This window comes from Drosophila nasuta, chromosome 3, assembly GCF_023558535.2.
Source record: "Drosophila nasuta strain 15112-1781.00 chromosome 3, ASM2355853v1, whole genome shotgun sequence".
NCBI lineage: Eukaryota > Metazoa > Arthropoda > Insecta > Diptera > Drosophilidae > Drosophila > Drosophila nasuta.
This window is the reverse complement of record NC_083457.1, coordinates 26,775,570-26,800,836: the sequence shown is the minus strand read 5'-3', so window position 1 is coordinate 26,800,836 and position 25,267 is coordinate 26,775,570. Positions and strand designations below refer to the sequence as shown.

Genomic DNA, 25,267 nt, shown 5'->3' with positions numbered 1-25,267 from the left:
CAGAAGATACTAAAAAAAAAATACAAATTATTTGTTTGATTAAATGGACGCAATTATTGTATAGATTATTAGATATTAGCAAGAGTGGTAAAATGCAAATACATTTCTACTTATCATTCAAATGTCTCTTTGAAAAAAAAGTCAGATTATGTTTAAAAAAGTTTTATTGGTCACACTCGCATATAGTTGCTGTTCAGTGTGGCCAATTTCTTAGTTATGGAAGTAATATATTTATGTTTACTTCAGACTACAGATTGCCCATCGCGTTGGCTTTGGTCACACCGGTTTTTCGTAGCTCTGTGTCGCAGAGCGTTTAATTTTCTCATGTCTTATTAGTAATACTAATAAATGTAAAAGTGCAATAGCGAATAAATCAAACTGCGCAATTTGCAATTAAGATTCACTGTGCGTCAATGTCTCATACCCGTCGTTGCGATTGTGTGTGTCGTGTGAGTGCTAGTGTGTGGGTGAGTGCAAGCAAGCAATCAAAGTGAGCGGGGGGTCAAGTGAAAGGGGGAGAGTAACGAAGTCAGTGCGCGAGAACGAGAGCGAGTGCACAGCGGTCGTCGTCGGTTGCTGCTAAAAGAAAAAAATCGTAAAAGACAAAGGAAATTGTATGTGGCCAGAGTCAAAGAGTCATTGCATTCTCTGATTGCATTAAGTAAACGCAGCAAAGTGATTAAAACCTGTGCGCACTCGTTACAGTGTTGTTGTGTCCTCGGTGCATATGTCTATTAATACACACAGACACACACACGCACAGCATTGACTGCAGCTGTAGTGTGTATGTCTTTGACTGAAAACGAAAATAAAACGGCCTGTGGTGTGTGTTCCGGGATCTATTGACAGCGCCCTGCTTTATCCACCCCGCGCGAAGCCAACAAAGCTGGAAGAGTTCCAGTGTGTAAATTTTGTAAATGGGGAGTGCGACGTAACAAGAATTGCAACGAACCCCACGGCAAACAACAACAAATAACTAAATCTTCCACCACCACAATCACAATCACCAGCAGCAACAACACTACCACCAACAACAACAGCAACTGTTACAAATATAGCAGCAATAACAAAAGGAACCCCGCCAACCCCCTCGCTCTTGCAATAGCCTTGTAAAAAAGTATTTTTACGTTTTTGCTTTACTCGCCGCCCTTCAGTCAGGCAAGGCAACGGGAACAGCCAACTAAACAGCAGCGAACCGAGCAACTTGCACACGCACACTAGCGCACACATATACAACGACGGCAAGGCTGCGCTGTTGTTGTTCCCCACTCCTACTCCACTCCTGCTGATAGAGTTGCAATGGACTCGGATATTGAAATGGAAATGGAATCGGACAACGATGGGGAATTTGATGACGATTATGATTACTACAATACAGGTAGGCTATGGGGGAGCCACAATGTCCCAAGGACGCATTCTGCAGTTTATCGATTACACTTTCGAATCGATTACACACAGTTTGTTTTCTTATTGGCAGAGCCTTTTGCAATGCATATGTAAGTGTGTTTGAGTGTGAGAAGCTCGCATGCGATTTGGTTATTCACCTTTGTGTAATAAATACAAACACACAGACGTACACATGGCCTTTGCATTTAACCTTCTGCATAAAGTCACATGCAAGTTGGCGAGTTGGGTCTTGACATTCGCCTTTTGAGTTTCATTTGCCTACATAACTAGGGGTCTTCTCACCCTCCCTTCTCAAGCAAGCAACTTGCCGTAACCACAATACAATTTGTACCTAGTATTTGTTCGGTTCGTTACGTTTTGCTTTCTGACCATGAAGCTTAAATTATGAAATTGAACTTGAAATGGTCGTTCGTACGTTCAGTCAGGCCAAAAGCGAGGCATTATTTCTTTGTTTGTGTATATGTGTTTGTGTTATTGCCACCTCTGCTTTGCGCTCGCGTAGCACATGCGTTTTTTTTACCTGCCCCCGCACAACACCTTCTCACTCACCTACACAATCTAGAGAGATGCGTGCTCAAGTGCATTCTGCCTTTTTTACGTGCATTTTCTTTGCTCAACTGTTTTCAGCGTCTGCTGACCTGTCTCTCTCCCTTACCCTATTTCCTCTCTCTCACACTACTGCTTTTCTTATTTACGCTTGCTCACGTTTTGTTGCGAGCTGCGAGTAGTGACGGCATAACGAAAATCTGATTTGTAAGCCGTCGACGTAATGTTTGGCCTTTAATTTCAATTTTGGTGAACACTCGTAAAAATGGCAATCAATCCAAACGAACAGAGTTTTATTTTTCATTTCTCATTGTTTTGTTGGGGGCTTTTCTTTAGATTATCCACACCTGCAAGCAGGTAGTGGAAATAGCCAATTCAATTCAATCAATTATTGATTGCAGCTGCCGCATGGTTCTCAGCAGCAGGACAATAGCACAATTTTAAAGTCACAATGAGCATTTGATAATACTATACTTAGAAATCAAATTCATACCAAGTGAAGTTAGTAAATAGTAAACCATTTTGGACCGCATTGTTATTCAAATTTATTAGAATGCGGAATAAGATAATAATTTTCCAATAAGAATCAGCATTTGGCTAAAACATAATATAAAATTAGATAAATTTTCTTAATTTATGATAACTAGTTCACAAAAATACTTTTATTTTTTCAATTTTCAAGTATTAAATTAAACAAAAATATTAAAATTCCGTTGCATACTTTTAGGCGAAGACTGCGATGTCGAAAGACTCGATCCGAAGCGTGCTGATCCCGAGTACTTTGAGTATGACTGCCTCACCGTCGAGGACATTGAGAAGTTGCTCAACGAGCTGGTGGAGAAACTTAACACAATACTGCAAATAACGCCGTCTTTGGCTAAAGTGCTGCTCTTGGAACACCAGTGGAACAACAATGCGGTGGTGGAGAAGTATCGCCAGGATGCGAACGCGTTGCTGGTAACAGCGCGCATCAAGCCACCCACAATCGTTGCCGACTCAGCCTCGACCAGTGCCGCTGCAGCGGCTGCCAGTGCACAGCTGTTGAGAATAGGCAGTTGTGGCTATAGAACTGCGTCGTCATCTGCATCCTCCAGCAATAGCAATAGCAATAGCAACAGCACGAGTACGAGTTCATCGCTGCTGTCTTCACAGTATAGGAAAATGTGCCCGGTTTGCGCCAGTTCGCAGCCGAGCGATAAGTTCTACAGTTTGGCATGCGGACACTCGTTCTGCAAGGACTGCTGGACCATTTACTTTGAGACGCAAATCTTTCAAGGCATCTCCATACAGATTGGCTGCATGGCGCAGCAGTGCAATGTGCGAGTGCCAGAGGACTTGGTGCTAACGCTGGTCACACGTCCGGTGATGCGTGACAAGTATCAGCAGTTTGCGTTCAAGGACTATGTGAAATCACATCCCGAGTTGCGTTTCTGCCCGGGACCCAATTGCCAAATAATTGTGCAATCATCGGAGATCTCCGCTAAGCGTGCCATTTGCAAGGTCTGTCACACGGGCTTTTGTTTCAAATGCGGCATGGACTATCATGCGCCCACTGACTGCCAGATCATTAAGAAGTGGTTGACGAAGTGCGCCGACGACAGCGAGACGGCAAATTACATAAGCGCACACACCAAAGACTGCCCCAAATGTCACATTTGCATCGAGAAGAACGGCGGCTGCAATCACATGCAGTGCTTCAATTGTAAGCATGACTTCTGCTGGATGTGCCTCGGCGATTGGAAGACGCATGGCTCCGAGTATTACGAGTGCTCGCGCTACAAGGACAATCCCAACATTGCCAATGAATCGGTGCACGTGCAGGCGCGCGAAGCACTTAAAAAGTATCTGCATTACTATGAGCGCTGGGAGAATCATTCCAAATCGCTCAAACTGGAGCAGCAGACGATCGATCGAATGCGGCAACGCATCAATGCCAAGGTTATGAATGGCAGCGGCACCTGGATCGACTGGCAGTATCTCTTTAATGCAGCGGCGCTGCTAGCCAAATGTCGATACACGCTGCAATACACCTATCCCTATGCCTATTATATGGAGGGTGGTTCGCGAAAGAATCTGTTTGAATACCAGCAGGTTAGTTAACATAAATTATTTCAAAATACAATAGTTTTACTCATAATTGATGTTTTATGTATTACAGGCGCAATTGGAGGCTGAAATAGAGAATCTATCGTGGAAAATTGAACGAGCCGAGACAACGGATCTGGCTGATCTCGAGAATCAAATGGATATTGCGGAAAAGCGTCGCACCACTCTACTCAAAGACTTCTTTCCTGTGGTTGGAAAGGTATAGGCTTCCTGAAAATCTACAAATGATAAGATGATGAAATGATTAGCACAAGATTCATTTTATTTCGTTACTAGCCACTGACAGTATAAGAGACGCTTATATAATAATTATAATAAACAATAATTATAATAATATTAATAACAATAATCCATATTCAAGTAGTCTAACAATTTGTAGCTAATTTTTAAATTAAAACAACAAACAAATATTCAAGTGCATATGTAGCTATAATCTAGTTTCTATAACTTTAAAGTATGATTAGTTATTATCTTATACTAGCTGTGAAATTTGAAAATTCACTTAAAATCGATTTAACTGCAATATAACGCCTTGCGCAGATCAATAGCGATTAATGATATAGGGAACCTGGGAAACACCTCTCATCAGTTTTCTAAAAACTTAAATGACATCAACTTAACTCCTCCAAAACATTTAGCGTCATTGTCTGTCAATATTTCAATTCAATTCAATTCATTAATGATAACAATGAATAAAGAACATATGAGCCTTGACGGTTTTAGCCATTGTGAGAGAATTGCAGGAATAAATTATGGTTTAGTTCTAAGTCTTATTATGTCGTATTAACTTATTGTAGCTGAATGCTCAGCTTAAAAAACAAACAGCAAACAACAACATTAACATTTTCCCCAAGTATATTTGAAATCACACACACTCTAAATATGAAGTACGAAAATAATCCGAGCGAACAATTTAAGTTTCCCTTCTTCTGCGTGTTGTGGAAGTGCAGTGCGCTGTTTTCATATTAAGCTGAATTATACATTTTAGTTTATAGGACTACGCTAAGTATGCTTATGCGACTGAATTTAAATTAATTAAATGCAACATTAAAAAAATTGAAAAACTCTAGAATTCTGATTGCTGTGGGGATTGACCTATGTGGATGCAATTGACCTATGAAAACACTACAGAAATTACGAACCATAACAAGAAGCGGTATCTTTACAAAATTTACAAATTTATTTAAATGCATTATTTCTTTTTTCCTTTTCCCTTGCCTTTTCCTTTCTTTCCTTTTGGCTCTGGTGGTATATATACCACTGACGGCATCGCTTCCACTACCTCAATTGGTTTCTTTTTCGGCTCCAATTGGCATACTTCATTCAATGTTCGTTTCTTCATAACTTCATTACCGGTTATTGACAGTATTGGAACACGATGCCAATTGTCAATATACTTGCTGGTATATACCTTGATATCACAGCAATTTCTGAGCACGATTACGTTGGTGTTGTCGGTAATGGGATCACGAAGATATAACTCCTTGTCGCAGTCCAAACAATGATTCTTATCCCGACGTATTCGAAATTTTATTGGGAAAACTCGACCGGCTAACGTTTCATGATCCAGAAAGACACTATGCTTATACGTTGGCTTTGGCCGAGGACGTTTCGTGTACTAATATAAAAGAGTTTTAAAAAATATGCTTTAAATTTGAATAAAAGTTACAAAATTACCTCCTTTAAATGCAGTGATGTGGTCAGCGGTCTGCATTCTGTTGAGCAAAAGTTATTTCGATGAGTGGCATTTTGAGCATCGTTTAGTGTACAATTATTTAGTTCCTCTTTGTTGTAGCACTTGGCGCAAAGACTTTTTGTGTCTACTATATGGCGAACGGGACCTTCATAGGGTGCAGAAGGAACAGAAACTTCTGGTACTTGAGTGAGATCTTCAGGGGTTTCAGCATAGTTTACATCTACTAACTTAATCTGGAGGTCAGGACATGGACCGTTGGATGACTCGAAGCAATTACGGCTACAGATTTTTGGCAAACTTTTGCTTAAGATGCTTTTCCATGTTCGACAACTATTTCCCGCCTCTGTCATATTGCGAAATAGATGAAAATGGATCAAAGCTATTGCATTTAAGTATTCAAATTTTGAGAATTAATTTTAAGGAGACATGTCTGAGACATACACAAATATGAACTAAAATTCATTTTATTAGCTTGTGTGTAAATAGAACAGAATAAATTGTTAGTTCTTCAGTAGTCTAGTAGTATTCTGTAACATCAAAACCAATTTGTTGAATTTATGACAAGTAGTATTAAGAAATAACGAAAAACTAAAGTTTACTAAAAAATCGTATATTAACGGCTTGTTTATGTTTTTGAATGTCGATAAAATATCGATATCACGTAGCTATTGGAATGCATTAATCAACACTGCGCACTTTTGCGTTTACCACACTGGTCTGTAATGTTCAGTTAAACAGCTGTTGAGCGGCAATTGGCCGCCAAAATTACGGGGATTTGTGCAATGGAGTTTCCACTCTCAGATTTTAACTTACGGGGACTTACTCCGAGAACTACACAGCTATGCATTGAGTACAGAGGGCACAATGGAGGAGCTACGAGACCGCTTGCAGACGGCTCGCAGCGATGAGGCCGAGGCTCAGGCAGAGGGTCGTGTGCGTCCTGGAAGACCACCAATATGCAAGTATGGAGCTTGTGTGCAGCCAGATGATTTCTCCGAGGTGGAAGTGATGCAAGATTCGGAGTACGAGGAGTTCCTAAAGAAATTACAGTGGAGACTGCGACGTGTTAACAAATCATATCTACGCGATGGAATGGATTACTATCATCCTGGAGTGCTCCATCAAATTGATAGGACGAAGACATATACATTTAATATGTGCGAGTTTTCTCTGCGAAAGATGCCATTTGTTCACAAGGTAAGTTGCCTACCTCAGTCTTTTGCTTATTCACACAATAATAATAGTGTTTGATAGATATTTGCCATATTCATATCGAGCACAACGGAACATTATCATCGTCTTTGCTATGCAAAAAGTTTTGCCAAGACTCGCACCTTGAACATGACGAAGGAACAGTTGAATGCACCTGTAAGTAGAATGACCCTATATTGCTTGCATAACACTGATATAGTAAGGACCTTCCATATAGGTTGTCACACGTGGAGATGTTGGCAGAGCCATGTCAAATATATTGCTTGAAATCGAAGTTAATGGATTGGAGAATTTCGTTGCTGTCATCACGGACAATAATAGTGTCATCCTCAAAGCTTTGGAAGAGGTTAACATGGTCAACAGGGCCAAGTTACCTCCTATTCTTCTCGATAGTGGCCAACTGCACAAGATCTTTCAGGATATGTTCTGTGCGAAATCGTCTCGTTGCCTAATACAACTAGAGACTGCGCATTTCCAAAAGAGCACTTATAAAGCTCAACTTGAAAAGATTGGACAAAACTATACACAAAATACAGATTCCGCAATGGTGTTTGAAGACCATTTGGCAGCTATACCGAAAGTATTGGAGGCCATGTGGAAAATCAAATCGCACAAAGATAAACCCATTTCATTGGCACTCTTAAATAATTCACGGCTAAATATGTTTGCCAGTGAGGCTGAGAATAATATTCCGCCGATTCCATATGAGGATAGTGCCATTGGTGGCGGAGTCTTGCAATTAGTTCTCTTCGATACGTTATGGTGTATGTCCACTGGAACCGAAGTAGAGGAAAAATATGTTGTTGAAACGCAGGACAAGGCAGTACTAGAGTTTGTTCATGGGCCAGAGCCCGAGCTGGACTTTGACCTGGAACTGGATCCAGACATGGATCCAGATCTTGAGACAGATTTGGACCAGGATAATGATGAGTTCCCAAAGTTAATTTTAGAAGAAGTGCAGGAGTTAATGCAAGAACCAGTGCAGGCGCCAATGCCCGCACCAATTCAAGTAATAATACAATTGCCAAGGCAAGATCAGATACAAGATCAAATGCAAGGTACAACTCATGAGTCATTGCAAGCCTCCATTCAAGAGACAATACAAGCGACAATTCAGGATCTAATGCAAGACCCAAGGCAAGGGCGAATTAATTTGGTAATTCAAATGCCGTCACAAGACCCACTCCAAGGGCCAATGCAAGGGCCAATGCAAGACCCAATGCAAGGGCCAATGCAGCAGTTAATTACAGAGCCAATGCATGAACAAATGCAAGAGCCAATACAAGGGCCAATGCAGGAATTAATGCAAGGCTCAATGCAAATAGAAGATCAATTGGATGACATGATTCATGGCCCAATGCAAGAACAAATGCAAGACCAAATCCAAGGAATAATGCAAGGTCAAATGCACGGACCAATGCAAGGGCCAATGCAAGGGCCAATGCAAGGACCAATGCAAGGACCAATGCATGGACCAATGCAAGGAGCAATGCAAGGACCAATGCAAGGACCAATGCAAGGACCAATGCAAGGACCAATGCAAGGACCAATGCAAGGACCAATGCAAGGTCCAATGCAAGGACCAATGCAAGGACCAATGGAAGGTCCAATGCAAGGACCAATGCAAGGACCAGTGCATGGGCCAATACAAGAAACAATGCACGCGTCATTGCACGACCAAATACAAGAATTAATCCACGGACCGCATCAAGGGCCAATGCAAGAACCAATGCAGACGGCAATGCAAGCGCAAATGCAAGGGCTAATGCATGGGCCAATGCAAGAACCCACAGCTGAAGAGCTGCAAAATGAAATGCTAGACCAAATCCAAGAGCACATACAAGAAGAAATGCAAGGACAAATGGAAGATCAATTGCAAGGAGAAATCGTGGGCCAAATCGAAGAGATGATGGAGGAGCAAATGCAAGGGCAAATACAGGGGCAAATGCAAGGGCAAATGGTAGGTACAATGCAAAACCTAATGCAAAACCAAAACGCAACCCAAATGCAAATGCATCACCAAATGCAAGAACAAATGCAAGGCCAAATGCATGTTCACACTCAAGAGCATTTACAAGAGCAAATGGAGGAACACATGCAGGACGATAGTGAGGATGATATCGATGAAGATATCCAAGACGATATGCAAGAGCAGATGCAAGAGCTGTTGACAGAGCCAGCTCAGCAGTTACTGCCCGAACCGATACAGGAACTATTGCCAAATGAAATACAAGAGCCAATACAAGAGCTAATACAAGATGCAACGCAAGAGCCAGTGCCAGATAATTGGTTTGACATATTGGATCCGTAGGGATTCGTTGTATGTGATCTTTATTGTAAGTTTAAATTTTTTAAAAATCTTTATGATTAAGATATTAAAGTTTTTCTTCTTTTATTTCTAGTTGCAAAGTGCTGCCTAAACCTTGTAGTATATTCTCCTCTTTGCGCTTCAGCGATAGCTTTGTCTCTTCATTCTCATCGAATATTTGCAAATGCTTGGCGTAATACCAAACAAAAATATTGCAAAAACCTCCTAGAAGAACAAATGTCGCTGCCGTGTAATTGAGCACATATCTAAGGTATTAAATATATAGAAGAATTTGTTAACATTAAATTCATTCTAATAGTTTCATATTTACCTCAGTGAGTATGTGTCGTAAAGCCAACAATTGCCCTTATTGCTGCACGTCTTGCCCCAAACCAAGCAGTATTTATCGATTAGCCAACCATAAAATATCGGACTGGGTATAAATGCCAGCAACGAAGTGACCATGCTGCCAAGTCCCAATCCGAAGCTTTTCTGCTCCGGTGGTATGCAGCGCAACGATATGAGAAAGTTGGTTGATTTACTGGACGCTCCCACAAGCTTAAGGAAGCACATGACAACCAGGAAAATGTAGAACTGTTGAGTGCAATCAACAGGACAATGCCCACCGACTGCAGTCTGCCACTAAAAGAATCGATCATCAGTTTTCAGTTGAAATTCCACTTCCAAGCATTACTTACATGGGAGACATCAGTGTCTGTTATGTTTGGAGCCGAAATACACGAGCATCCTGTGTATATTTTGCGGTCATGATCGAACGGATCTTTGCTCATGGCAGTGCAGCCAGCATGACAAGCGGTTGTATAGGTGACATTATTCGGACTACAGATTGGGGAATAAAATGCATAATCACAATGACAAGAGGCACTGCAGCTATTGCTTGTCGTCGCCATGGATCCCAATTGATCGCTATCTTTGCAGCCAATCAGCGAATAGCACAATATGCCAGCAACTGTTAAGAAATCAACTATGACATTCCATGAGACAATAGCACGAGCTCCTGGCTTAAACTTGTAGATGACGTAGCCAGAGAGCACAACACCCACGGCGGAAAATGAGAGTGGCACAGGACCCGATGCCATGGATGCCACAGATGCCGACTGACGGTATTGCATCTCGATGTACTTCTGCGAGAAGGTCCAATAGACATTGTAGCCAAAGAAGTAAACGATTGAAGCAGCCATGTTATACACATAGACTTTGTTCGCGGCCAGACCTTTGACCGATTTCCACATATCGCTCACTGAATACGCCTTATGCTTATCGTTAGGATCAGGTTCATCAGTTTTTGCCTGTTTTAAACGTCTTGCCTTGGCGCTGGGCAACTCCCTGGGAAATAGAGCAATGACGAAAGCGCTCAGCAGTGTGATGACAGCCAATAGTATATATCCAAGCCACCAGGCACCCATCCATCTGGGATCTGTATTCTTGATAAGTGGTCTTAAGCGGGGATCAATGTACAGCTTCAAGCACTGCGAAGATAGTAAATATCCAGCTGACGGACCCATCATTCTAAGAAATGTGGATAAGGCTAAGGCAAGTGATAAGTGAGTAAGCGCATATAAATAATTAGTTTTAAGATTCACACTTACTAAGCATAGCTGGCGCTTTCGACTTGGCCGTGTTGTCATCCATGTAGGCCACGCCTACAATTATGACCATTCCCGCTCCAATTCCCAATATTAGCTGGGCAACGAACAAAATGATAATGGGTGACCATGATTCGATATCCATGTGACAATTGGTTTTCTCAGATGTGCACAATTGTGAGCTGCTTAATGAGGATGTTGAATTCCCGGTCATATTTTGATTTCCAAATTCATGAGTTAATTTTAAGGCCTCTTCGCCGGCTCCATAAAGGAAGTGCAGCGAGGCATTCATTATGCAAAAGACTGTGATTATTAAAAAACCTAAAGAAATGCAGCAATGGTAAATCTGTAAAAATTGTAATGTAATTGTTATTAAAAAATAATTCTTACCCAAGCCCATCCAACGTGGTCGATGCACATTTCGCAGATAATAGCCTATAATGATCGATGAAAACATGGCACTTATATCATTTCCAGTTGATAATACTCCCAAAACTTTCGTTGGTATTTTGTAGCGTTTTTCGAGCGTTGTCATTGTACTATTGAAATACGCAAATGACATGGCCATAAAGCAGCTAGTGATGCCAAAGACGGCCACAAAAATGGTTCCAGTAGCAAGTCTAGTAATAAATAGTAATAATAATTTGAGTTTAAAAAATAAACTTACATTTTGAAATTACCTTTGCAGAGTTGGTCCCTTAAATATCCAAAATCCACCGGAAGTATCCTTGTCTATGAGTTCAACATCCACTTCAATTTTCTCGGGTTTCTCTTCAACTGGTTTCTTAACTCCATCTCCATCTCCAAGAAATGGTACTGCTTCAGTTTGTTCCTTTACTTCAACGCTCATTCTCGACTTGTTTCATTCAAAAGCACTAATCGACTGAACTAAGTTGGTTTCAAGTTTAAACTTATCGCGACACTTTACGTCAATAAAAGACGTTTCATATAAAACAAAAGATTACACGGATGCATTTATGACGACTGGTATAGTCTGCCTCTGGAAGTTAATTCCTCGCGTGATAAGCTAATGAGATGCTTACAGTCCAGATATAGCATCAAATGATAATACATACGTGCGTGTAATCGCACCACCTACATACATCAATTATACTATTAAAGAGTTCTTGTTTAGCACAACATAAGTAAACAATTTTATTTTCATCAAAATAATATTTGTTTTTTATTGGTACAAAAAAATAAACTCTTCACTATCCACACTCATTCGATTTATGGAATGATTCTTCTTTAGTTTATCTGTACGCAATCTATTATTAAGCTCCCCTGCATCGCGTGGCTATCTGACTAGTCTCGTTTTTTCTGCTCATCATTAATTTGCATATTTAAATAGACTGGCGCCAAACTAATTCCAGAAGCGTGTTCAAATCGCATATATCTCGGCAATGCAAATAAAACACCAAGCAAATCATAATGTGATAATTACTGCTTTAACGCTTATAAAACTTTTAGTGCTTTATTAATACCTATCTAGACTATTTACTTAACTAATTGTGTCTGATAAACCGAGGTGAAAATCTAATTAGGGAGAGTATTTTAATACGATCGCCTTATGAAATTAAAATGCTTTCCCATGATGATTATGCTTATAGGAATTCTTATATTTGTTACTCATGCTATATTATTTTATATCCCGTTTTCATGCGTCCTATCAATCTACCATTTTTATAGCCGCTACTCATTGGGTTTAAGGTGTTGTAAGGTGTTCCTAAATGAAATGTAACAGGCAGATGAAGATCGCATATAGCATATATCAACAGCCGATCCGGTATAGCCTTATCCGTCTGTCTGTCTGTTCGTCCGTATAAACACAGACTTTAATAGATAAAGCAACAAAATGTGTTTTGACAGCACTTGTTATTGTTGCCCACAGATTAAGTATATTTTATATTTTTGCCAAGCGATTTCTGGTACATACAATAATAACTAAAGTTTTTATGATTTCTGAGACTTTGCTTACGTTCAGATAAAAATCTTAAAAGTTATTTGAGAAACAATTTTATATAGCAAAAAAAACAGATACCGCAGTTGGTTCTCAGTTGCTTTGGGTGACTATCTGGTATATTTTGTACTCTATGGTATATATGTAGTGGTATACCATATTTATACTCGCTACCCATAGGGTAGAAGGGTATTATAACTTTTGCCGGCAGGAAATGTATGTAACAGGTAGAAGGAGGCATCTCCGAACCTATAAAGTATATATATTCTTGATCAGCGTCAACAGCCGAGACGATATAGCCATGTCCGTCTGTCCGTCCGTCCGTATGAACACCTAGATCTCAGAGACTATAAGAGATAGAGCTATAATTTTTTTCGACAGTATTTGTTATATTTGCACGCAGATCAAGTTTGTTTCAAATTTTTGCCACGCCCACTTCCGCCACCGCAAATCAAAAAAATCGAATAACAAACGTAATTTTAAAGCTAGAGTTGCGAATTTTGGTATATACAATAATTACTGTAGTAGTTATGATTCCTGAAAATTTGGTTGCGATCAGATAAAAATTGGAAGTTATTAAAGAAATACTTTTGTATGGGCAAAAACGCCTATTTACTGGGGGTCTTAGTTGCTTTGGCTGACAATCTGGTATATTGTGCCGTCTATGGTATATTTTGACTGGTGTACTATATCGATTTACCAAACATACCATTTGGTATATTTTTAGTATTTTTTAAGTATTTTCGGTATATTTTGAAACTGATACCGCAATATTTTGCCTTTATTAAAAATGGGTAGCGGGTATCGCACAGTCGAGCACACTCGACTGTAACTTTCTTACTTGTTTTGTTATATTTTAAGAATGATACCGCACTGCGTTGATTTCATTTAAAATGTGTAGCGGGTATCTCACAGTCAAGCACACTCGACTGTAGCATTCTTACTTGTTTTTTTTTTAAATTTACTCTGCTTGCCCTTTTTATGGTAATGTTATACCCATTTTATACTCCACGTTGGCCTTCTAATCTCGTGTATTATTTATAAAAAAAATAAACACAATAAAATTCAACAATGAGTTATATTCAGTATCAACACAGTAAATAATGAATAAAGTACTCAGTACAGTCTCTTATAAGTTCTAATAAATTCTAGAATGCCAAAAATTAACATTATCTGATAATGATGATGATTAAAGCTCTTCCAAGGGCTGTTCCACAGGGGCTTTTATCACATCGGTTATTGAGAGTTTGCTATAATCATCATAGTTGCCATCTGGTTTCTCCTTCTCCTGTGTGACCTCGTCGAACACCTTAAGATCTTTGGCATTAAGCCAAACAGCGATATTTAAAACACCGCCGAAAAATATGAAAAACGCAGATACTAAATTAAACGTGTATCTGAAATATGAATAAAATAAAATGATGCAATTAAAATAGTATATTAAAAAGTTTGTGTGTTGAGGGATTTACCTTAATGATTGCGTATCGTAAAGCCAACAATTGCCCTTATTACTGCACGTCTTGCCCCACACCAAGCAGTACTTGTCCAGGAGCCAACCAAAGAAAATTGGACTCGGTATTAGAGCTGTCAGACACGCAGCCATGCCAGTGAGTCCCATGGCTAAACTCTTGTCCGCTGGCAGAATACAACGGAGGGTAATCAGCACATTGGTTGACTTGCTGGAAGCACCGATGAGCTTGAGGAAGCACATGGCGGCCAGGAAAATATAAAACTGTTTGGTGCAATCCACTGGACAGGCGCCATCAACTGCCGTCTGCAACTAAATTAAGTATAAGTTTGCTATAGGGATTGATTGTTAGTTAATTGTTGCTTACATGGGAGAGATCATATTCGGTTGTATTGGAGGCAGCAATGCAACTGCAGCCTGTGAACAAAGGACGTCCGAGGGTATCCTTACCTCTGCCCGTGCAGCCGGCGTGGCAAGCAGAGATGTAGGTGACATTGTTGGGACTACAGATTGGCGCATAGTGCACATATTCACAGTGGCAAGAGGCACTGCAGCTATCTCCAGTAGTTGCCATGGAACTCAGTTGATCACTGCCCTCACAGCCAATGAATATATAGCCCACCACAGCAGCCACCGTCAAGAAGTCGACTATAGCATTCCAAGCAGCCATAGAGCGTGCACTTGGCTTGTACTTGGACACCACATAACCAGACAACAACACTCCGATGGCAGAGAAGGTGAGTGCCACAGATCCAGTGGCTAATGTGGCAGTTGCCGCCGATTGGCGATACTGGGTCTCGATGTATTTGGGCGTAAAGATCCAGTAGGCCAGGTATCCGAACAAGTAGAAGCTGGAGGCGAATGTGTTGTACATGAACACCTTGTTGCGGCACAAACGATTCACGGACTTCAGCATGTCCGCCACCGACAGATCCTTGTGTGCATTGGGATCATGTTCACCAGCTAGCTCCATCTTTAGACGTCTGGCTTTGGAGCTGGGCAGCTCCTTGGGAAACAGAAACATTAGGAAGGCAATGATGAATGTGACTGCTGCCAAGACGAGCCAACCAAGCCACCAGGCGCCTATCCATCTGGGATCTCCTGGCTTAATCAGTGGCTCCAGACTGGGATCGATGTACATGCGAAGGCAAACCGAGGCCAAGGAGTAACCAATGGCAGGACCCAGCATGCGCAGGAATGCAGTTGCACCTGAACAAATTTATTGTTAAAGTAGTGTCTTTGATTGTGTTTAAATCATTCGCTTACTGAGCAACGCCGGCGACTTGGCCTTGGAGGTGTTGTCATCCATGTAGGCAACACCCACACTCCAGAAGAGTCCCACGCCAATGCCGGAGATGAATTGGCCGGCAAACAGCATCACTTGCGGCACCCAGATGCCATCCTCTACGATGCAACCCGGCTCCTCTTTCATGCACAGCTTTTGAGCAGTTTGTATATTTGTTCCGTTGGAAGTCAAGTTCTGGAATCCACCATATTCTCGTGTCAACTTCAGGGAATCTTCGCCAGGTCCATATATAAAATGCAGCGAACTTGTCATCACGCAGAATACGACAATCGTAAAGAATCCTTTGGATGGAAAGTCACAAGTAAATGACTCGTTCACTTAGAAATTATTCACTCTGATTTACCGAATGCAATCCAGCGCGGTCGATGTGCTCTATGCGTATAATATCCTGCAACTACCGATGTGATCATCATGCTTATATCGTTGCCCACTAAAATCACTCCAGACATTTTAGTGGGTATCTTATAGCGCTTCTCCATTGTCGTTATTGTGCCACTAAAATATGCCAGACTCATCGACAACAAACATCCTCCCAAGCCATAGATGAGCACATACATTTTCTCTGTCGCAAACCTGAAGGGGAATTTATTTAAATATCTTTTCCAATATTAAATCTGCTCTGCTTCTTACCTTTGTAGAAAAGGTCCTTTGAATATGCCAAACCCACAGGCGACATCCTTGTGTGGTTTCTCCTTGTCATTCTTTTCGAAGTGATCTTCGCGTATAAATGGTGCGAACTCAGGTTTATGTTCTTGTTTTTCCATTTTCACTTTGATGATGCTCGATGCATGTCTTTAATCACACTGACTGCTAAACTGTTGGGTGGCGCTGATTTAAATAAAATGGTTCTCGTCGTGAATTGCAAAGTGTTGAGCATAAGTATTAAGAGGAAAATATAACTTTAATTGCAATATGAAAGCTTTACATCTTGCTTATCTTTAATATCTGGATAATCTAATGACACGCGGCCGCTTGTCAAATTTTCTACTTGATGATGAGCTTATCAACAACATGTGCGAATGACGGTGAATGAATTTCATCACACGAGTTGCACGATGATGCACGAGAACTTCTTCGTATCAACTATCTTTTTCGGTAACTGCCAATTTTATGATCATTTCATGACAATCCCTTTTTTTCTTAGGAATGATAGTGAAAGATTATATAAAGTATTTTACTAGAACACTAAACTGAACAAAACTTAAGATTTTGAAATTATAATGTGAGATTAAAGTTTAAAGTTTTTAGTCAATACTTTTTACAAAATAATGCTAAGCTATGTAAACGTGTAAAAACAAGAAATCTTCATATTGATGAAATATTGAAAAATCATAATACCCTAAAATTACAAACAAAAAGATTTTCTTTGTCGATGCCTCCCAAAAATCTTAACTAACAAAACAAGAAAGAATTTTGAAATATAGTTAAGAAGTTTGAATCGCAGTGTAGTTGGAAATGTCAAGTTAAATTTCTGTAAATTCATTATACGTTGCATGATTTATATTCGCCAGATGATCGTTGAGAACGAGCCTCTTTATCTCCAGCAACGATGATAAGGGCAAACAAACTGATCTTTATAAGTTTGTTATTTTTATAAGAACTGTGTCGAGAAGGTCGCTCAGATCATATAATAATTAATTATCTTGTTATCTTGTATCATCTTGGAGTTTTCCTTCAAATTTAAATGAGTTTAGATAATATAAGATAATACATATATACTTTCAATTAGCTTCGTTTCGCGACTGTAAGAATCTTTATAATTACCATGATACTTATGGTTAGTACCGAGTACTTGCTATAAAGCTGTTTTTTTTTTAAGTCACTAAATAAATTCAATATGAGTCTTGATGCTTAACAATGTTTTTTAGAATCTTTCCAAACATATTTTTTTATAAATATTTAATTGTAAATACGAACGTTAATAAATTTATTCAATTCACGATCTGCTAGTTTTTCAATACTCTGCGAGAGGTGAATATTTTTTCACAACATTAAGAGTTTATAAAAGCAACCACAAACTGCAATATTAATTAATTATAATACATATATCTCTTCTGTTGAATGTTAATTGTTCGAGTCCTTACACTCTTGCACACACTTTCTTTTTGACTTCTTCTCTTTTGCCTTATTTATGGCATTCGTCTTATTCTTGATACGATATCACAAGCACTAAAGCTTCTACGATATGATATTTACATGAAGGGTATAGGGAAAATGTATCAGATATATGTATTATCAACAATGATGAGCACTTTATTTCTCATTTATATCAACAATCAGATCGGCCAATGACTGAGCAAACGTTCATCAAGGTAAATGAAATTGATCTTAGATAACAATTAAACAGGTTGAGCCAGAGAAATACATATTCAACCTTTAAGTAGGTTGTAGAGAAGTAAATACTAGATGGCTAAATAATAACCGAGTTAAAGTGAAATATTTAAACACTTGCGAATATCCTTTGAAATTCTCGAGTACATCGGCCGTCGAACCACTTTAACAAACTGAACGGATCCGGATTGTGGATTAAAAATTTGAAGATTGGCTAAAATGCATCTTATCATGATAAAGACAAATAACAGAGTCTTGCATTTTATGGGGGCCAATGATATAATTAAGATAAGCGGTATGATATCAGATTAGGCCTATAGAAACTGGGTGATATTTAGACAAAAGGCGACTGATATATATATTGTATATTATATAGTGTGGACTGTCGACTGACATTTGTGTACTTTATTTTAGATTGTTCAAATATAGACATGCGTATGGCAAATACAAACACATACTTAGATTGTACATTATAAAACTATGATCGTAATTGTATAGTTCGTGGAGCAATGAGAGCCTTGACAATTGGATTTATCACAACTACGAATACGAATAACGAATAACGAATATGAATGCATTGCATTGGCACCACAAATCAACTCAACTCTTGGCCCAACTTCACTCCACTGAATTTAACTCACAATCACTTAAGGATAGGCGTTAGCTTAACTTATATTTCGGTATTCTTCTCGGCAGTCGTCTCTTCCTCGTGCTGCACGATTTGCATTTCGACCTCCTTGATCTCCTCGTCGAAGATCTTAAGATCCTTCACATAATACCAAACGCCGAAATCGAATATAGCTCCCAAAGTAATAAACACAGCTGCCGTAAAGTTGAGTGTATATCTAAAAGCAAAATAAAAGAATTGTTTAGATACTAAAATCCTTAAATACTAGACTTGCAGTTACCTCATGGACTGCGGATCGTAGAGCCAACAGTTGCCCTTGTTGGTGCACGTCTTGCCCCACACGAGACACATGCGATCAAAGATCCAGCCGAAGAATATTGGTCCGGGTATAAAGGCAAACATAGAGCACAACATCATGCCAAAGCCCATGGCTGCGGTTTTATCCTTCTCTGGCACACAACGCACTGAGACTAAGAAATTGGAAGCTCTGCCCGAGGCACCAATGAATTTGAGGAAACACATGACCGATAAAAAGGCAACAAACTGAGTCCAACAGTTCACAGGACATGCACCCGGAGTAGCTTGACCAGCGGCAAGCATCTAAAATGAATGCAACAATGAATGATTAGAGCAAGAAATAGAGAAGAGTTCGAAACAAACTTACGTCCAAGTAGGAAGTGCTTGATGCCGTGGTAGAGGTGCTGAAATCCGTATCCCAGTTGCTGCTGTTGTCGCCGGCAATATCGAAAGCTGTTAAGCGCTTGAAGGTCAGCGACGAAGAGACATTCTCACTAGCTCCAGGTATGCAGGAGCAGTCGTAAAAGACCTGACAATGAAGAGAGAGAGAAAGAGTGGGTTATATCACGCGGAAATTTATGAGAACGGAACACAAACATAAAGCTTTGTTAGCCTCTAACTTAATGTGTTTTCACCACTTATTTCCAATTCACATCGGCAATCAAGTCCGCCTCTATAAATACCTAGCATTCACATCTAGAGCTCCATAGTAGTTTTAGTTTCCTTAAGAAGAATTTCGCTCTTCCTTATGTTTCTGCATATCAAAAAAATCTCAAATTGCGATCTGAGGTCATTGATTCTTGTATAATTAAACAATAAACTTTTAAGGTACTTCCTGGAATGATAATGAGCGATCTCTTCATGGCTTCCTCTTTGGTGCCAAGCACTAACCTTAGACGACATATTATAATTTGGTGTTTAGACAGGGTATTTTATAAGATAACTAAAAATGTTAGTTTATTTTCCTTTTTTGCTTTGTTTGTAGTATTTACTATACCTGTACGCAATGTTTTTTTGCTTAACCTTTGATTTCCCCTAATATAAATTAAAACTTTTTAAAAATTGCACTTTGTGCGAACTTCTTTTGACAGTTGTTATTTTAAAGAGCAGAGCAAAGCATGACAATAGGCTGCTAATACAATAACTTTTACAAAAATAAAATGCATTTTTGAGCGCGAATAAACCATCTTAGGTCGTGGTCATAAAAGGGTTAATAAATGTACTTAGCCAGGGACTTACCTTTTTGCCATCGCCGTTCACATGGACCATTTTACAGCCAGCATGACAGGCGGAGATGTAGGTCATGCTGTTCTCGCCGCAGACCGGAGAATAGCGCACATAATCGCAGGAACAAGCCGAGTTGCAGGTGGCCGTATCATTGATGTCACGATTGTGAATATTCACAACGACCGAGGTCTCATTATCCGGGCAGCCAATGAAAGCGTAGGTCACCACACCAGCCACAACTAGAAAGGCGCTAATCACATTCCAGGCGGCCATATAACGTGCTCTGGGCTTATACCGTGAGATAATAAACCCGGAGAGCAGCACTCCAATCGCAGAGAAGGCCAAGGCAACGGTGCCTGTGACCATGCTGGAGGTGGCTGCCGACTGGCGATACTGCACCTCAATGTACTTGGGTGTGAATATCCAGAAAGGCGTGTAACCAATCAGATAGAATATGTTCGACAGTGTATTGCACATGTATGTTTTGTTTGTCGTTAGTCGCTTAAAGGTGACCAGCATGTCGCCCAGCGATGCTTTGGGCTCTGCCGTCGTCTGTGGCTCCAGCTCAGCCGTTAGTTTTTCACACTGGTTGGCAGCTTCCTTTTGCTTCACCGAAAGACGCTCGCGACGACGTTTCTCCTCGACTAGACGGCGGGCGACTGCACGTGGCAACTCCTTGGGAAACATGGAGAGAAAGACTCCCGAGAAGGCGAGCAGCCCGCCCATGACAATCCAGCCCAGCCACCAGGCACCTAGCCAGCGTGGATCCTTATTGTTGATCACTGGATGCAATTGTGGTGCGATGTACAAGCGTAGACAGAACGATGCCAAGGCATAACCGATGGCAGGACCCAGCATGCGCAGGAAATATGAGAGACCTAGAAATTGGAGATAATTTAGAAAACATTTCGGTAGGTTTGCCAACGGAAGCTAGGCAAGAATTAACTACGCGTTTTACTCTCTCGGGACTAATCTTTATGGGCAACTGTAAAGCAATTAGCTACGTGCTAGATTGTTCGATGTGCGACATAGTTGCCAAGTGATCTTTTAGTTTGTATGTTACTCACTCAACAGCGCCGGTGTTTTTGATTTCTTGGTGTTGTCGTCCATATAGGAAACGCCCAGCGTGTAGTAAAGCGAACCGCCAATGCCCGAAATGAACTGTGCCACAAACAGGAGCACTTGAGGTGCAAAATTGCCCTCGCCCACCTCACAGACAGCGCCATCACCCTGCAGGCGACAGAGCGTCTTGGAACGCTGTTCCTCGATGGCTTCGAGTGTGGCATTCTCATCGGGTATACCGCCAAACTCCTCGGTCAATGCCAAGGCATCCTCGCCGGGGCCATAGAAAAAATGCGGCGAAGTGGTCATCAAACAGAACACAACAATAGTGAGCAGTCCTTTAAAAGAAAAATATAAATTATATTTCATTGGCTTGCGAAATGAATTGAAGGTTGAGATTGCCTACCAAATCCTATCCATCGAGGTCGATGTCCTTTGCCCGCATAGTAGGCGAGCACGGCGGAGACCAAAGTTTGACTGATGTCATTGCCCACGGAAATGATGCCGGTGTTCTTTGAGGGAATCTTGAAACGCTTCTCAATCGTTGTAATGGTGCCATTGAAGTAGGCGTATGTCATGGAGAAGATGCAGCCCACAATGCCATAGAGCAGCACATAGGCTGTCTGATTGGCAAAGCTATAAGAGGAAAAGGATTTAGAAAACATTGAAGGAGAGCTTATATATTCCTGACGCTTACCGTTGAAAGAAGGCACCACGAAACAGCCAAAAACCGCAGGTTACATTCTGTTCCAGTGGCATCTCATCCAGCAATTTGTTAATTTCATCCGTCATGAGGCGATCCTGTTCCGATTTTTCCCGCTTTAGCTTGGCCTTGACCCTGGCCTGTTCGCTCTTGTCCGCTGGGCCGGACGTTGCATTGTTGCCGCCGCCGCCATGTGCGTTGCCATTGTCCAGCAATTTGGCATCGGCCTCCACGTGTCGATCGTCGTCATCATCCTCAAGCTGCGGCGTCGTCGGCGCTTGTGGCAACGCCGCCTCGACGTCCTGCGTCTGCGCTTGTGTCTGTGTCTGTGTCTGTGCCAGGGCCTGAGCTTCTAGTTCGGCACTTCGCCTGGCATTTGCATGCTCCTCGCTCTGCACCATTGTTGCTTGCTCTCGGTTGCTTTGAGGGGAGTTTGGGGGAATTTTGTTTGTCTGTCGGACTCTGTCTGTCGCTGCGTTCACATTGGGCTCTTCCGGCTAAACAGACAAACACAGATCTCAGCGCCAAAGCTTAAGCAATTGAGCTTTGCTTTGCTTTTTGTATTCTTCTCTTTTGCTTGACTGTTTTGTTGTTGTTGTTGTTGCTTGCTTTTAATTTTCTCAAATATTTCACGAGCAATTAGCTGAGGCGGGAGTGCGGTTGCCTTAGACGCGATCAGGCTGATCTTGATGTAGCTGTTGCTGTTGCTGTTGCTGTTGCTTTTGCTGATGCTGTAGAACAACCGCACGCGTCACCATGTGCGGATCGAGTGGCATGATGTGCCCAAATTACGAGCGATCTTAACTGAATCTTAACTGAATATGGAATCTACACACACGCATACACTGTGTCTGCTATCTAGTATTTCCGAGCAGAGGGCAGCAGCAGCCGCTTATCGAGCTGCCTGACAGTTGATCGCCTTAGTCTAGCCTCCGCCCACGCTTATCCACAAGAAAAAAAGAAAATAGCAAAGTTGAACACGCTTGTTGACTTCGCTGGCAGCCTGGCGGATTGCCTATGGTGGGATGTGGTCTACGTTATTGTTGATGTTGGTGTCCGTATCTGTCTATCTTTCTGACAAGATCTCGCAAATGGCGAAGCGTCTTTGGTTAATCTTCAAATTTTGAGATACAAGAGAGCGTTAAATATTTTCCCTTCAACAAATTGCAATCTTTATCATGCATTGCTTCCGTTAATTACCGCAAGATTTACACTTTGTTTGCACACAATAAAATTATAAAATTCACCAAGATAACGGCACTCGATGATAACACGCAGACACTTGCACACTCTCACACTTATCTGCATCTGCTGCAGCTGACAGTGATGAACCTTAAGATACCTGAATTAATATATTCTTAATTTATAGAATCAATCAAAACAATTCTAATTGCATTTTGACGTATAGGATTATTATTATCACGTTATGTACTTCTAGCATGAATAGTTCCTGAGAGCTAGAATGTTGGATAAACTATGTCTTTTCCTGTTGATATGCCACAATTTATAAATAAATTCATATTAAATTTTTGGCGGGAGATACTTAAATCTCTTTATAACTTATAGGATTATTATTACCAAGTTTGCTAGCTCTGCCATGAATAGTTCCTAAGTTCTAGAAATGTCAGATCAAAGCTGCCAATTCCTTAGTCTATAACTTTAATTTTTGATTGCCACCATCTTTGAATACCTTTTTAACCTAAAAGAGACTGGGTATAAAAATGGCAGACATTTACATAAAATGTCTATGATAATGGATTATACACACGCACACACTATTAAAAGACTTAGACAGATCTCTCTGCTTATCGCAGATTTAGACTCAACTACACAACTATATCTCTTCGTGGGGGAAGTTATAATACTCATTCTTGCACTATCATTGTTTTTATTTATTTTCCACTTTTGCTATTTATAGTTTTTGAAGTCGTCATTACGATTAGACGTGTTATTATTCACATATGAATAAGCATGAATGGTTTTATGTTTCTCGCAATTTAATCTTATTTCCTAAATCTTTGTATCTACAGGGTCTCACTTTATTTGTGTTCTAAGTCCTGCACACCTGTTTATCATAATGCGATAACTATATTTTTATTTGATACGGAAATTCATATCTTCTTTATTATATTTTATAGCTTCAGCACTTTGATGATAACTAAAATGTAACAATTTGTAGCAATTTTTTTTGCAAATAATGTAGATTAAATTTTTTTTTAATCTTATTATCTTTAACTATGAAACTACATTTAAAGCTTAATAATTTACTTAAAATGCGCTCTATTTGTATGTTGTAATTCAGCTATATATGTAAACGTATATAAGATCAGACTCTAGAGAGCATAGCTTTTCTTGCTCTCTTTCTTTATTCTTTCATTCGTTATTATTTTGATTTTCGAGGCTTGTGTGTGTAGGTGTGCTCAACGTGGTCTATTATTTAATGTAAATACACATACAACTAGCTACTTGAGTACATATATAATATGTGACTGCATGTGTGTGTGAGTGTGTGTGTGTGTGAGTGTCACCGTCGCCACAATTCACTTAGCATATTTAAATTTATGCGCTGCTTATCACATGAACTTTATCTTGATTATTATGTTGTGCTGAGAATTATAATACACATATTAAGATAAGAATTTTCACAGTTTTATAATCACAACGTATAATATTTACTTTGGTTATCGTTATATTTTAATATTGCATTTTATTATAGTATAAATTTATCACTTTTGGTCATATTTGAATCATTCAGTTATTGAGACTTTCAGATTAAACGCTATTAATGTTAATTCGTTTATGCTTTGGTAAATTGTTTGTTGTGGTTCCGAGAAAAAAACATTTGCTGATTTGTCATCACTCGGATGATATGAGAAGTCCCGTAATCGTATCACCGTAACCGTAGCCCGAAACCATAACCGTTACCGTAACCGTAACCGTGCTCAGACTAAACTAAGTGAACTAAGCTCTGCGTTTATGGTGCTCTAAGATGAATGAGTTTTGAGCTGAGGAATTGGAAGGCATTGGAAATGCTCAACACGCTAAATTCCAATTCAGCGTAGATCGTTGATTGTGGATCGTGAAGTAAAGCTTGTCGTGGGTCTCCGAGAGCTGTGTTTTGTGTGTGTTTCTGCTACGATACGAGTATGTGACTGTGTCACTGACATCAATTCCAAACCGTCTTTTCAGCTGCCGTTTTGTTCTCGTCTTTTGCTCTCCACAGCTCTACGAGCACTATATAGTAATTCTTTATTAGATTTGCCTGGCGGTGCTTGCACTTGGATCAGCGTACACAAATTCAAAAGTGTAATAATAAGCACACACAACACACAAATACAGTTTTGTTCTCCAGGCGAATCAAGGTGAAACTCTCAGCATTTAGAATTCTTCTAAGAGAGCATCC

The 25,267-nt window shown here is 40.2% G+C and overlaps 6 protein-coding genes across 12 annotated transcripts; 2 read left to right on the top strand and 4 right to left on the bottom strand.

Moving 5' to 3' along the window:
* The first annotated feature begins 254 nt into the window (after positions 1-254).
* LOC132793512 (potential E3 ubiquitin-protein ligase ariadne-2) lies at positions 255-5,123 on the top strand. Its single transcript, XM_060803471.1, has 3 exons — positions 255-1,378; positions 2,681-4,044; positions 4,112-5,123. The coding sequence occupies exons 1-3, from the start codon at positions 1,300-1,302 to the stop codon at positions 4,262-4,264; spliced, it is 1,596 nt and encodes a 531-aa protein (XP_060659454.1). The 5' UTR covers positions 255-1,299; the 3' UTR covers positions 4,265-5,123.
* A 93-nt stretch (positions 5,124-5,216) lies between these two features.
* Positions 5,217-6,220, bottom strand: LOC132793513 (uncharacterized). Its single transcript, XM_060803473.1, has 2 exons — positions 5,737-6,220; positions 5,217-5,677 (listed from the first exon to the last, which is right to left on the bottom strand). Exons 1-2 carry the CDS (start codon positions 6,103-6,105, stop codon positions 5,252-5,254), a joined length of 795 nt encoding a protein of 264 aa, XP_060659456.1. The 5' UTR covers positions 6,106-6,220; the 3' UTR covers positions 5,217-5,251.
* Positions 6,221-6,281: 61 nt separating this feature from the next.
* Positions 6,282-11,170, top strand: LOC132793509 (uncharacterized). Of its 4 annotated transcripts, none has more exons than XM_060803467.1 (6): positions 6,283-6,952; positions 7,010-7,123; positions 7,185-9,303; positions 9,370-9,546; positions 9,612-10,840; positions 10,933-11,170. In XM_060803467.1, exons 1-3 carry the CDS (start codon positions 6,620-6,622, stop codon positions 9,276-9,278), a joined length of 2,541 nt encoding a protein of 846 aa, XP_060659450.1. In that variant the 5' UTR covers positions 6,283-6,619; the 3' UTR covers positions 9,279-9,303; positions 9,370-9,546; positions 9,612-10,840; positions 10,933-11,170. The 4 variants fall into 4 exon arrangements, with proteins under 4 accessions (XP_060659452.1, XP_060659450.1, XP_060659449.1 ...); XM_060803466.1 differs by having other exon boundaries at positions 10,895-11,170; XM_060803468.1 differs by lacking the exon at positions 6,283-6,952 and having other exon boundaries at positions 7,033-7,123; positions 7,167-9,303; positions 10,895-11,170.
* Positions 9,245-11,732, bottom strand: LOC132793511 (solute carrier organic anion transporter family member 74D-like). The gene is made up of 6 exons (XM_060803470.1): positions 11,563-11,732; positions 11,273-11,502; positions 10,886-11,203; positions 9,974-10,824; positions 9,607-9,917; positions 9,245-9,541 (listed from the first exon to the last, which is right to left on the bottom strand). The coding sequence occupies exons 1-6, from the start codon at positions 11,730-11,732 to the stop codon at positions 9,343-9,345; spliced, it is 2,079 nt and encodes a 692-aa protein (XP_060659453.1). The 3' UTR covers positions 9,245-9,342.
* A 2,174-nt stretch (positions 11,733-13,906) lies between these two features.
* LOC132790249 (solute carrier organic anion transporter family member 74D-like) lies at positions 13,907-18,126 on the bottom strand. 4 transcript variants are annotated; one of them, XM_060798726.1, is made up of 7 exons: positions 18,065-18,126; positions 16,247-16,444; positions 15,960-16,189; positions 15,577-15,897; positions 14,678-15,519; positions 14,312-14,622; positions 13,907-14,239 (listed from the first exon to the last, which is right to left on the bottom strand). In XM_060798726.1, exons 2-7 carry the CDS (start codon positions 16,378-16,380, stop codon positions 14,032-14,034), a joined length of 2,046 nt encoding a protein of 681 aa, XP_060654709.1. In that variant the 5' UTR covers positions 16,381-16,444; positions 18,065-18,126; the 3' UTR covers positions 13,907-14,031. The 4 variants fall into 4 exon arrangements, with proteins under 4 accessions (XP_060654709.1, XP_060654710.1, XP_060654711.1 ...); XM_060798727.1 differs by having other exon boundaries at positions 18,069-18,114; XM_060798728.1 differs by lacking the exon at positions 18,065-18,126 and having other exon boundaries at positions 14,312-14,616; positions 16,247-16,751.
* Positions 18,127-18,296: 170 nt separating this feature from the next.
* LOC132790248 (solute carrier organic anion transporter family member 74D-like) lies at positions 18,297-25,035 on the bottom strand. Its single transcript, XM_060798724.1, has 8 exons — positions 24,541-25,035; positions 21,859-22,978; positions 21,568-21,797; positions 21,167-21,499; positions 20,112-20,977; positions 19,240-19,401; positions 18,856-19,175; positions 18,297-18,792 (listed from the first exon to the last, which is right to left on the bottom strand). Exons 2-8 carry the CDS (start codon positions 22,263-22,265, stop codon positions 18,618-18,620), a joined length of 2,493 nt encoding a protein of 830 aa, XP_060654707.1. The 5' UTR covers positions 22,266-22,978; positions 24,541-25,035; the 3' UTR covers positions 18,297-18,617.
* Positions 25,036-25,267: the final 232 nt, after the last annotated feature.